The following is a 13884-nucleotide window of genomic DNA, read 5'->3' as shown; positions in this document are numbered from 1 at the left end:
GGTGGTGATCTCAGGGCTCTTGATCTGAGAGGCCACTGCTAGGTTCTCACGCGTCAAAGTTTGCGGTTGGCATACGCGCACTCTTTTTCGATCAGCTGATTGGCAGTCAGCTGATCGTGACGTATGATCGCGCACATGTCCGTTCGCTGCGCTGATTTTGACTGTGTTCCAAAATTCACTGCCAGTACTGAAAATCTATAGTGTACGTCACGTTAACTATAGATTTTTAGTACTGGTAGTGAATTTTGGAACGCAGCCTTTGTTGACGGTTGATGTTGTTATGATGAATGTTTATAACGAACGTTTCCTATGCGATAAAAAAAACGGCAGATAAGCGAGCGGTTGAGGTTTTCGAAGCGATCGAAAAGTCGAGAAGATTCTAAATACCCGTTAATTTTGAATTCGAGAATAATTTTTATGAATTTCTTCAGCTAATATTAATTTTGATCGCGAAGCATGTTTCGAATGATCGTTTCGTTTCTCGAACACCTGTTCCTCTCATTATTTTGTCCTCTCATAAAAGTATTAAGGTAAGATAATCGAAAAATGAATATTTTACTAGATATTTTATGGTTTATGCAAAATTAAGAAATGATTTCAAGCCTCATAACTCGAAAAGTACTCAATGAAGAAATACTTTAGTATATGTTTTGGAAAGCTCTCGAGATAAGCTACACAAATATGTAATAAAAAATAAGGAGTTCTATTTAAGAAATTGAAGGTGACTTTTACGTCACCTTCAAATGACTCTCCAAGGTCAAATCATTGACATTATCTAACGGCCCCCTTCAAGCCATACAACTTTTGTCTGAAACATTTCTTTCTAAAGTGCATAGTTTATGAAATATTCGACCGATCCGAAACTTTTGAGACACTCTGTATATTGTTTTACACGTCGAACATAAAATGTAAGAATGAAATAATCTTTAAGATTGTAGAATTAAATAAAAAGATATAATTATATATAATAAAAATTTAATTCAACAAAAAGGAATAATTAAGTATAAGAAAAGATTTAATTAAATATAAAGATATAATTAAATATGATAAAAGATATTTTTAATTGAGGCATCAAATGTATATTATGATAACATTAAAAGAATTATATGTAAGATGTTATTTACAAGTATAATTTATTTAAAACGGTATATAATATAGAATATAATTACAGAATTAGAGTACAGTGAGAGTACATTTCGACTCTTCGAACGATAGGAACTGCCTTTGTCTGAACTGCATTGCTGCAATTTACACTCGCCCTTCCGTCATGTATCCTCAGTTATTAAAAGGTATCTGAATAAAGCGCAGGATGTTCTAAGAACTGTGCGGGGCGTCCGAAAAGGTACACACGCGGAAGACATAACACAGTGCAAGACACTTCGGGTTTTAATGCGGTGCGACCGTGCGCGGGTAATACGTGATCGGGTTGATCAGCATATGTACTCATAAAATATCCTACATATATATGTCAGCAAATATTATTATTATATTTAAATTTTTACATAAAAAATGCTTGATTTAACCTTCGAGTTAAGAATTTGTTTATTTCCGACCTTTTGTAAATATTTTATTTAATTTTCATCATTTAAGGATGCGATCTTTAAATTTTTTCATTGTACCTATGGCAAAAAAATTTATAATTAATTTATAAGAAATTGTAATTTCCTAATTGCAATAAGAAATAAATTGTATGAAATATTAGTACAGAAATCTTTTTAAATTAATAAACATGTAAATAAAAGATTGAAAAATAATAGTAATTTGAAAACATCCTTTTTTATCCTTTTTTAAAAAGAGCCAACATATAGCCAACAACAGCATAATATAGGAAGGAATCATAATAAAAAGAATGCTAGCATAAAGAATAATATTTATTTAAAAAAAATTAAGTAATGTAGTTGTACAATGCAGAAAGCATGTGTAACATGCATAAACAATACATGTAAGTAGTGAGACTAGGCCGGTTCTAACCCAGGTCCTCTCAGAGGCGCGAGGGGAACCGCGGTGCGGGGGTAGTGACGTCACGCGCGGGGAAGGAGGAATTATGGCGCGCGGCGGGTGACGTCACGCGCAGGGAAGGGGGATTCGCAGCGCGAGCGATTGATGAGGGGGTCCGCGAGGTGAAGGAAGATCCGCGACGCGAGCGATAGACGAGAGGATCCGCGCAGTGAAGGGGGATCAGCGGCGTGAGCGATGGACGAGGGGGTCCGCGCAGTGAAGGGGATTCGCGGAAAGAAGACGGTGGTGTGAGAAGGACAGCGCTACGTGTGGGAAAAGGATAGTGCTACGAGTGCGACAAGGATGGCGTCATCGTTGGACAAGGACGATGCATAGGTGTGAGAAGGATGACGCAAAGGCAAGTGAGCAACGAGTATGTGAGAGAGAGAGAGAGAGAGAGAGAGAGAATGATAATATTCTAAGCTAACGCGTGCGAGACAGACAATGATAATATCGCGAGACTTGCAATTAACGCGCGCGAAAGAGAAAACGATAGCGCGAAGACTTACAACTAGCGCGTGCGAGAGAGAGAGAATGATAGCGCGAAGACGACGTGTACAAGAGAGAACGATAATCGAGATTAACGCAATACTTACAACTAGCGTAAGAGAGATGTAGGGATGGGGACGCAAGGAGAAGCGTGTAAATAATCACATTTTTTACAAATATAAAATATATAATTTATTTAACTCTGTACATTTTTGTGTCAGCGTAAGAGATTACTTATTTTAAGCGCGAAAGATGAAGATAGACTTACAATTAACGCATAAGAGAGAACGATATCACGATAACTAGCGCGAGAGAGACGCAGGGATGGGAGCGCAAGGAGAGGCGCGTAAATAATTAGATTTTTTTTTAAATGAAAATATAAAATTTATTAAAAATGTGTGAGTATTATACATATTTGTGTGTGTGTGTATGTACTTAAAATTATGATTATAATAAGAATAAAATTTAAAATAATATAAAAATAATAAAATATAAAATTAAAAAATGATAATAATGGGGGGAACGCCGGACTAAGGGGGAGGCCGCTCCTGGAAGACTAGGGAGGGCATTGCGCTGGGCCAGGGGGAGGCCGCTCCTGGTCCTCTCGTCGACCATTCATATATTCTCGTAAACTATGAAATTAAACATAATAATTGTAAATGTTTTAAATTTATTACACATTGACAAAAAATATTTTTACCTTCAACGTTTCCAAGTCATGTCGTAGCATATTCTCATGCACATCTTCTTCGAATTTTTCTATCCCTTTACATGATTCAAGATGTTTACAAAGTCTATTTCCGAAACATTTTACTTTAGTGTGATTAGGATCTTCCGCATCTATACAATCTATACAAAAACTTGCATTACATTTTTTAACTGAGTTCGCCCAAAATTTTCGAGATTTGAGAAATCTGTTCAACGAAATTGTGCGAGGTTTTTTCAAGCCGAACTCTCGATTTCTTATAAATTGAACAACTGAAGTTTCCAGATTCTTCGAATGTTGTTCCCGCTCATACTGAAGTAATTCTTCAACATCACTAATTCGAAAATCGAAATCAGGTTCCTTATCGTATGATTCTTCCTTCGCATACAATTTCTTCCATTTCGCTCTCCTCTCTCTCTCAATCTCAATTTTTTCCGCCACAACTGGATCCATCAAATCATCATTATCATCCATACCTTCAATGCCGACGATTACATCTTCTTCAGCCATTGCACTAACGTAACACACAAGACACGCAAAGAACAACGAAATAATATTCTAATGCCGCAGACTCCTCTTCATTATATATCTTTTAATATCTCGCGTCTCATTCCAACTAGAGCATCGCGTCTCATCTACCTCAGCATTTCTCTACATCTTTAGCGGAGCATGTTGAGAAAAATTGTCGACTATTCTTATTCGTATGGAAGGAAAGAAATAAAATCATAGATGGAATAAAAATAATTATTTATTGCATGCATCGTAACGAATATCATTTACAGCACATGTTAATAATTCGCAATCGATCAATGATTCGCTGTTAAAAACATCACTCTCACGTATCATTTTTACAACATCGCATACAGTAGTAATATTACTACGTTGTAATACAGTTTCAAATTGTTTAAATTTTTCATTTACGAGATACGTATTCTCGCATAACCAATTGTGCATATGATTGATACAATTCTCAAAATTAAATAAATGTAATAATGTTTCTGATTTCATATACAAAGAATTGCCACATAATGTGATTTTCACAATTTTTGATTGATACATTTCGATCGTTAAATCTCCAATCCTTAATGGGGGAGCAGCCGATTGTAGAAATTGTTCAACGTCTGCTTGCTTCCGCATCAACAAATTCCACGTTGAAAAAGACAACACTATTTAATTGCCTCGATTATCGCCGAGAATCAGTCCCACATACGATACAGCTCCAACGCTTATTCCAATGTCCAAATACTTGTACGACGTCGGGGTTAGACCGTACCTTCTTCCAAGTATGCGAGCTGCACGACGAGGCTGAATACTATAAAAATATAAATAATTAACAAGGATCGTTGAAAAAAATGTAGTCGACCAAACTAGCCAGAAATTTGTTTATTAATACGACGTTTCGACCATATGGTTGTGGTCCTTATCAAGTATATACTGGAAAGATTTATAAATAAATTAAACAATTAATTTACGGTTTGAATAATATAACAAGAACAACGAAATAAAGTGTGATCAATTTTACCGATGCAATAATAATCAGGAGACAGGCATAGACGATAATCTTGCAAAACTGCACAAGTCACATTAACAAAAAACGTTATTTTTTATTCGATTTGAATTTGAGAGAAACTGATGCGTCCGTTTGAGACTTCGTCAAGAAACTAAACACAACCAGAGGAAAAATGAAACTAAGTGACCTTTATTATTTTGTCATAAATGTTGTTTAAATTATCCGTGTCTTTCTGTAGGTTGATTAAGTTATTAAATCTCTTGATAAAGAACATCTCAGCGATCTCTCTCTTTCGAACACATTTTCTGACTAGCGACATTAGTTATTTTAATAATTTTAATTTCGCTCCTGGACCTAATTATGAAGCTAATTCGTACTGATGACTTCTTCCAACATATCTCTCAACGGTTTGATGACAACTGCACAACGCTTTTGAAATCATGGATAAATTGTAAACAGAAGATTTACACTTCGAAACAACAATTAACTTTTTTGATTCGTTGCAGAAGACACGACTTGATCCCTGCACATATTAATAACATAAAGATTAGCGTCGCGTTTCATAGCAACAGCATTAAACGCAAATTCGATAATTTTAAGAAAGCGAATCAATACAAATTGTTGAACTTTGAGATTGAGGATCAAAATATTAATTTAAATTATCTACATAACAAAATTAAAAATATTAAATAGAAAAACGACTGTTTGAATGCTTACCACATGACTTAGTGACTAATTTTTTTGAATTAAATAGACATAGACTTACATCTTTTGACTACAGTATAAAAAACAACTCAATTAAGAGTTCAACAATTTGAAACAAAAATACAACACTTGTTTACATCCTTTTTCGAATATTGACAAGTCTAAGTGGTTTGTTAACATCAGCAGCAAGGACATACCTGACACAGTTTCTGATTTTTTGAGCTGGGTGAAAATTTTGAGTTGCCTATAGAACAGAATTTAAAAAATGATCGCATCAATTATGTTTTGGACGTGGTCAAGAGCTTTGAAGTGAATAGCAATAATCTGCCCACTGACGCTATTGAAACAACTAGGATTTCCGTGGCTAATATCCTTCAAAGATTTCTCTATACCAAGAAACATATTAATTATTCAGACAGATGTATTCTCAATTCGTTCGCCGTATCCAAGAAATATTTACGCGATAATAATAATGATATCATGGTAACGAGAGCCGACAAGGGTCAGATTACTGTCGTCATGGACAAAAAAGATTATTTTGACAAGATGGACTTGCTGTTGGGTGACCAAACCACGTATAAAGAATTAAATAAGGATCCTTTGAAAAAACTAACAAATAAGATCAATGAGTTGGTCAAATTATGGCGCAAAAATAATTTGATTAATGATTTGACATACAAAAACTTGAATTGTACGAACGGAAATTTACCGCGTTGTTACGGTCTGCCGAAGATCCATAAAGACGGTTTTCCGTTGATAATTATCGTATCTGCTCTGGGAATCCCGGTATATAATATCTCCAGTTACATCCACAATATTCTGTATAAATCGATAAAGAAACCAAATTCATTCTTTAAAGATGGTTGATCCTCCGTCGAGAATATCAAAAATACAACTATTAATGATGACAACATCATGATCTTGTTGGATGTAACTTCGCTATTTACTAACGTCCCAAAAGAGTTAGTTGTAAAGGCCATAAGAAATCGCTGGGATGATATTGCAAAAAACACAAAATTTAACTTATCTCAATTTTTATATGCAATAGAAGCGATTTTTGATTCAACTTGCTTTTCGTTTAACGAACGATTTTATGAACAGATCTTCGGCACTCATATGAGTTCTCCGCCTTCACCTATCTTAGCAGATATGGTGATGGACGATCTGGAGACACAATGCTTAAATTCACTGAATTTTACCGTTCCTATTTATTATAGATTTGTGGACGATGTTTTTGCGATAGTGCCACGCACAAGAATTGACGAAATGTTAACCAAATTTAATAATTACCACGAACGCTTGCGATTCACTTACGAGATGGAGATTGATTCGTCGATTAGTTTCTTAAATGTTAAAGTCATTCGATCGAAAACTAGACTAATTACAAACTGGTTCAGGAAACCTACATGGTCTGGGAGGTACATTAATTATTATTCGAACCACCCGCAAAAATACAAAATTAACTCTATCTATAATTTAGTTGACCATGCTATTTTATTATCTAATGACTGCTTCAAACAAAAAAACATTAAGTTAGTATATGACACCTTAATCAATAACTGTTTTCCAGAACATATCATCCATAGGCATATTCAAAAAAGAATTAATTTTTTAAATAATCGCGACCACAATGATACTATTGATGTGAATCCTACTCGTTTAAACAAAACTCATTTTATTACAATACCATACGTAGAGAATACGAGTCATGATCTGTACCGTCTTTTACGAAATAGTGGTTTTAACGTCGTTTACAAAATAACAAAAAAACTAAATAATTTAATTAGACGCGGTAAAGATAGCTTACATAATAATGACAAGACAAGTGTTGTATATAAATTAAATTGTAAAGATTGTAACTTATCATACTTTGGGCAAACAAAAAGACATTTACGTACGCGAATGAAAGAACATTGCAATAATATAAAGTTACATGAAATTAATCATTCAGTCATTAGCAAACATAGATTAGAATCGAGATATGAATTTGACTGGTCTAAACCCAATATTTTACATAGCGAAAAATATGTTCGAAAGAGAGAGATCGCTGAGATGTTCTTTATCAAGAGATTTAATAACTTAATCAACCTACAGAAAGACACGGATAATTTAAACAACATTTATGACAAAATAATAAAGGTCACTTAGTTTCGTTTTTCCTCTGGTTGTGTTTAGTTTCTTGACGAAATCTCAAACGGACGCATCAGTTTCTCTCAAATTCAAATCGAATAAAAAATAACGTTTTTTGTTAATGTGACTTGTGCAGTTTTGCAAGATTATCGTCTATGCCTGTCTCCTGATTATTATTGCATCGGTAAAATTGATCACACTTTATTTCGTTGTGCTTGTTATATTATTCAAATCGTAAATTAATTGTTTAATTTATTTATAAATCTTTCCAGTATATACTTGATAAGGACCACAACCATATGGTCGAAACGTCGTATTAATAAACAAATTTCTGGCTAGTTTGGTCGACTACATTTTTTTCAACGATCCTTGTGATTATCTGACTAGCGACATTAGTTATTTTATTAATAAATAATTAAACCAATATGTTTATAATTTAATTAATATAACAAATTTTATTTATAATTTAATTAATATAACAAATTTTTTAAATAATCAAATCTTACGTGTCGCATTTCTGCTTCTTACACGGCGGAGTTTCATCGTTTCAAATCGGAACGTAGAAATTCATATTTCTTCAGCGGTGAACCTTTCACATGCGCGATTGATGCAATACTGCAATTGTATTAGAATTAATATCAATTCAAATAGTATCGTAAATTGCGATGTAGATGGGATTACTGCTGACGCAACATTTTAATTTCCTCCAAAATTTTGTCGCGCCGATGTACGGCTGCGATGACATTATCCTCAGAACAAAGATTTAGCTGAATTTGCTAAAATCGAGCGCCGATTTACGGCTGCTCCTGATGCAATCGCGTTAAATTTTTTAATTGTACGTGACAAAACGTGAAATTTTCAAGGTTAAGATCCGCATCGAAACAAAGATTTAGCCGATTTGCTAAAATCGAGCACCGATATACGGCTGCTCCTGATGCAATCACGTTAGATTTTTCAAATGCACGTGACAAAACGTGAAATTTTCAAGGTTACGATCCGCATCGAAACAAAGATTTAGCCGAATTTGCTAAAATCGAGCGCCGATGTACGGCTGCTCCTGATGCAATCATGTCAAAATTATTCAAATGTACGTGACAAATAGTGAAAAATAACAGCCAAGGTTAAAATGTGTATCATCCCCAGACAAAGATTTAGCTGAATTTGCTAAAATCGAGCGCCGATGTACGGCTGCCCCTGATACAATCACGTTAGATTTTTCAAATATACGTGACAAAACGCGAAATTTTCAAGGTCAAATTGCACACGATACTACGGAGAATTTTTTGTAAGATGAAATCGTTCTAGAATGTTCGATGATAAAACAATGCATGAGACGATATATAAATCATGATAGAGAGGCGCACCTCACCAGTAGCTAAAGTGCATCAGGAGTATCATCAGAAACGCTAAATTTCGCAAGTGTTACAATATGGAGGAGCAAATTTTGCGAGAGCAATCCGCTTTGCTTTATTCGTTGGAAAATTACATTGTGTGGGAACAACGATGCGAGTACATCAAGTCGTTGGAAGAGCAAAGTCGAATCAAACGACCGCGATTATCGATCGAATATCGATAATCGCTGATTGCTCAGATCGCGCGCCTCGAAGAGTTAAAAAATTCGGTACGTGGACGTTTCGTATACGCGGGTGCCGGATGTAGTGCGCGTCAAAATGGACTTGTGTGGCACGAAATTGATACGGCGTTCGAGGGTCGCGTATCGACTGGTGCAGTAATAAACTATAATCACATCGAACCCCGCCAATTTCTCGACACCAAAGACATTGTGATAGAACATGTGCAGGACGCTTTAAAAAAACACAACAGTGTAAAAGTGAACACTATATTTAACGGTGAATTTGTGGCCGGAGATAAACACGCGAATAAAAGTGTGAATACGAGAAACTATGAACTTTTTCGCTCATTCGATTTACGCGAGTGGTACGAACGGCGCATTATCGAGTCCACTCTAGCGTCTCTGGAAGAGTTTCAGGAACGCGATAGCGGGTGGCCTTTGTCGCGAATACTCAACTTGACCGTAAATATTAACAAGTACAAACCCATGCGCGCGGGATGGCAGTGGTCGCCGCTCTGTATCACACCGAAAGTCCCGCGGAACGGAAAATCATCGTGCCCGCATTACGCGACAGAATCTCCGGAACATTGAGTTTCCTCGTGACTGTGAATCAGACTAAGAAATTTGAACATGCAAATGACATTTCAATCAATGTGTACGGCATCCAAGACAAAAACAGCATTGTTCCGATACATCTTTCGCAGCAGAAGCGGGATAAGCATGTGAATCTGTTGTACATTGAAGATAACAACAGCGTGGGACATTTTGCTTGGATCAAGAATTTATCCAGGCTCGTGAGCTCGCAACTGAGCAAAAAAATCGCAAGAAATATATCTGCGATCGGTAAGTGTATTTTATATTATTTGAATAATTATAATTTATATAATTATAATATGGATTGTTTGAATCATAATTAAAATTTTTCTTTTACAGATGCCTTCATTATTTTGATTCGGATGCCAAATTGCAGTCGCATACGGTCGACTGCGGAAAGATGAACGACTGCGCTGTCCGATTGCCGAGCGAAAAGGACAAGTGGCTATCGTTCAACAACCCTAATCGGAAGGAGCGGCTTCCATTCATCGTGTACGCCGACTTGGAATGTGTCCTAGCCAAGACGGAAGAAGGAAAAAACGCGTATCAACACCATCGGGTATTTAGTTTAGCTTAGCGAAATTATATCCGAGAGCGATTACGCGCACGCCGAGAACGTCTGGATGCGATTCTCCATTCGGACGCTAGGCGAATATAGCGACTTGTAAATCAATGTCTCAAAATCACGACTCAAAATCGATGTCTTGTTATTAGCTGACATTTTCGAAAACTTTCGAGATAAATGTATCGTAAGTTACGGACTCGACCCCGCGTATTACTATACTCCCCCCCCCCCGGATACACGTGGAACGCCATGTTGAAGCATACAAAGCTCACGTTTGAGTTGCTTACAGACATCGATATGGTTATGTTAATCGAACGTGGCATACGCGGGGGTCTGAGTCAATGTTCTGGTAGATACGCTCGCGCTAATAACAAGTACATGGACTCGTACGATCCATCGAAACCATCATCGTACTTGATGTAAATAATTTGTACGGATGGGCAATGTGTCAACCGTTGCCTTATGCCGATTTTCGATGGGTCGACAATGTGTCCAATTTTGACGTATCATCCATCGCGCTAGGTTCGCCTACGGGCTATATCCTCGAAGTGGACCTCGAGTACCCGCAACATCTTCACGATGCACCGTTTGACCTACCGTTTTGCTTGACACGCGATAAACCACCTGGCAAGCGGGAATTCAAACTGCTTGCAACGTTATACGATAAGAAGCGTTACGTGATACACTACCACAACCTGCAGCAGTGTACGCGGCACGGCCTTCGTGTAACAAAAATACATCGAATTTTACAGTTTTCACAATCTCCCTGGCTTCAAAATTACATAGAATTAAATACACATTTCAGAACATTGGCTAAAAATGATTTCGAAAAAAATTTATACAAATTAATGAATAATGCGGTGTTTGGTAAAACGATGGAAAATGTGCGCAATCGTGTCGATGTAAAATTATTAACAAAGAGGGACGATCGGTATGGCGCAGTGGTCCATATCATTATTCTAGCTGGACAAAATTAGAAAATATGATTTTTTTAGAAAAAGATTTACATCTGTCGTAAACTATTCTCCAACGTTTATATTAACATATTAAATAGAAACAGACATTTGTATTTATGCCGAAGTGCAATATATTTTGTCTCCATCAAGTAAGAATAGAATCAAATGCAATTTCAGAAATTGACGTATATACTAATCTTATTCTCCGTACGTTACTTCAACAATATATTTGTTCAAAATGTTAGTACAATTTCAGTTCTATGTTGTGAAAATTTTACAGATCTTACAGATACGTAGTGTTTTTAAATTAAAGAATTTGTCTTTATGTAATGTTATTATGACATTTTAAAAAATGCAAATTTTATTTACGCTTATAGGAAATTCTCCGTTAGTCTCCATCTTCTAATCATAATTATTGTTTACAATAACTATCATAGAATGTAAATAATAAAATTTACAACCATATCTTACCAACTTTATTAAAAAAATAAAAATTTTAAAGCTATATTTCATCGCTGGATGAAGAACTGTATTCTTCATTTGAGCTTTCCTCCTCTCGAATAGATTCCTCAGCATCATTTTTATGCTGTGGGGGATTTTTTAATAGCGTAACAATGTCTTCTGAAAAATGTTCTATTTTTTTGGGGGCCAATTTTCTTAAACTTGTTATTAGTGGATCTGACGTTATCAATAACATGTGCATTAAATCTTGCACATTGTTTTCTCGAGAAGTTTTTCTCGCATGATGTTCCCTGAACCTTCTGCAATCTTTATTGCGAGCTTCTTGTGCTTCCTCGGAAAGTTGGCCTATTGGAAGTAGTGCAGATTCCAAAATCTGCTTATTATGGATTAATAATTTGTGGACGCTTGCAGGCATATAATACCAATTATATAAATGCACATATAACTTGGCTGTGTCTAAAGTGTAAGTCTCAAATTCTTCTCGATTAATTTCATAACCACTAGAAATGATTCTTAAAATAACTGCAAATCGTTTAATTAATTGTTCATCAATCCCAGTGATTGAGGCTGATAAAGATGGTTTCGAAAAAAATTTTCTGGCAGTATTACCATCATTACTCGTTCCATAGCCTGGTTTTGGAACATCTACAAGTAGACCCATTTCTTGGCGAAATCTGTCTTGAATAATCTTCTTTCATTTTTCAACACTTTCTTTGTCATTTTTTCTGATTTGCCAAGTTTTCACTTCAAGTCTATATGCTATATGCAAAAGACATTCAAAACATCTTATCCACGAATGAAGGCTTGATAATCCAAAAGCAAGTGTTGTCGGATCAATTGTTCTTGTTGAGTGGCTAGCTAGATTATTCATTTCTTTGGGCATTGCACCACAAATGTAACACTTTTGGAATGATTGTTTGGCAAGAACACTACAAACTTTTCCATCTACCATTGTCAACAACATTTTATGGTTCACAAATATCTCCTTAGACTGAAAATCAACTTTTGTAGCATAAAGAGCCTGTATTTGCTCTTCAATTTTGTTAACTTCTGACCGTATTAATTCTATCGTCTCTTTTGTGAACAGAAACTTTATGGGCCGGCAATATCTAGTTGACGATGGTCGTGGGTTTTGCCATAATACTTCTTCATTATTCTTTAATTGCAGAGGTACCAATGATATGACAAACAAAAATGCATCATAATGTGGTACATCTCCTGTGTCCTTTGAGTACACTTGTTTATAAGTACTTTGTCCCGATGCTCCATCACAGCACCACTTAAAGAATACTGTCAAATTTGTATGAAGCTCTATGTTCAAGTTTTTTAATATATTATTGTTGTTACAACTGAAAAAGCGTTGAATAGTGTGATCAAGTAAAGCTTGGAGCTTTATTTCTGCAGATACTTCTGTAATAATTATATCCTTCGGATAACATTTTTTCTTTGCCTCTAACAATTTATTATAAGAGGGATATATATCTGCATTTTGCATTTTTGCCTGGCTACGAATTAAAACGTATTGATTTTTCGTCAATTTAGCGTCAATATACAGCGCTAAAGCTTCTTCTCCTTTTAGCTTGATTGGCGTAAGTTTGTGTGAATTCTTGTACGCCTTCTTAATTCTTGTCGCCCTATTTGGTGAAATTTCAATTTGCTTGACAGTTTCAGCAGCATCTCTTTTTCCTTTTGAACGTAAACTCATCTGCGTTGCATAAATCAATTCTTCAGTCGTCGAGTGCGTTACTAAAGATGCCAATCGTCTCTTCTTTGTTTTATCGCTTAATTCTCCAAAAAGCTTTCTTGGACGACCCACCACATGGACGCTTGATGTCGAAGAATTATAAGATAATTCAGATCTTCTTTTACTAGCAGCACTTAATACAATGTTAGAAAAATCAACTACACCGTCAAGCCACTTAGAATTCTTTGTTAAAAAGTTATTCAGTATATAAAAACTTTTTCGCCATCTATCTTGTAAATGCACACAAAAACTGTCTGTAACTTTTCTTATAGATTCTGTCACATTATCATCGCAATCTAGTAATCCTAAATTATCTATTATGTTATTATAAACACTGTTATTCCTATTCGAAACATTTTTCTCGGCTTGCCAGACATCGAATAAGACTCTTCGAGTAATTTTATTGTCCATTGTTAGAATTTCTCTAAGTAAGACACTGTTAATCATTTAAA

At 35.5% G+C, this 13884-nt stretch overlaps 1 protein-coding gene across 1 annotated transcript; it reads left to right on the top strand.

Moving 5' to 3' along the window:
- Positions 1–5888: 5888 nt before the first annotated feature.
- On the top strand, positions 5889–6994 carry LOC112638326. The gene is made up of 3 exons (XM_025409824.1): positions 5889–6194; positions 6510–6826; positions 6979–6994. Exons 1-3 carry the CDS (start codon positions 5889–5891, stop codon positions 6992–6994), a joined length of 639 nt encoding a protein of 212 aa, XP_025265609.1.
- Positions 6995–13884: the final 6890 nt, after the last annotated feature.

Source organism: Camponotus floridanus, unplaced genomic scaffold (genome assembly GCF_003227725.1).
Source record: "Camponotus floridanus strain SB8 unplaced genomic scaffold, Cflo_v7.5 scaffold288, whole genome shotgun sequence".
In the NCBI taxonomy this organism is placed as follows: Eukaryota; Metazoa; Arthropoda; class Insecta; order Hymenoptera; family Formicidae; genus Camponotus; species Camponotus floridanus.
This window is presented reverse-complemented; position numbering and strand designations above follow the sequence as displayed.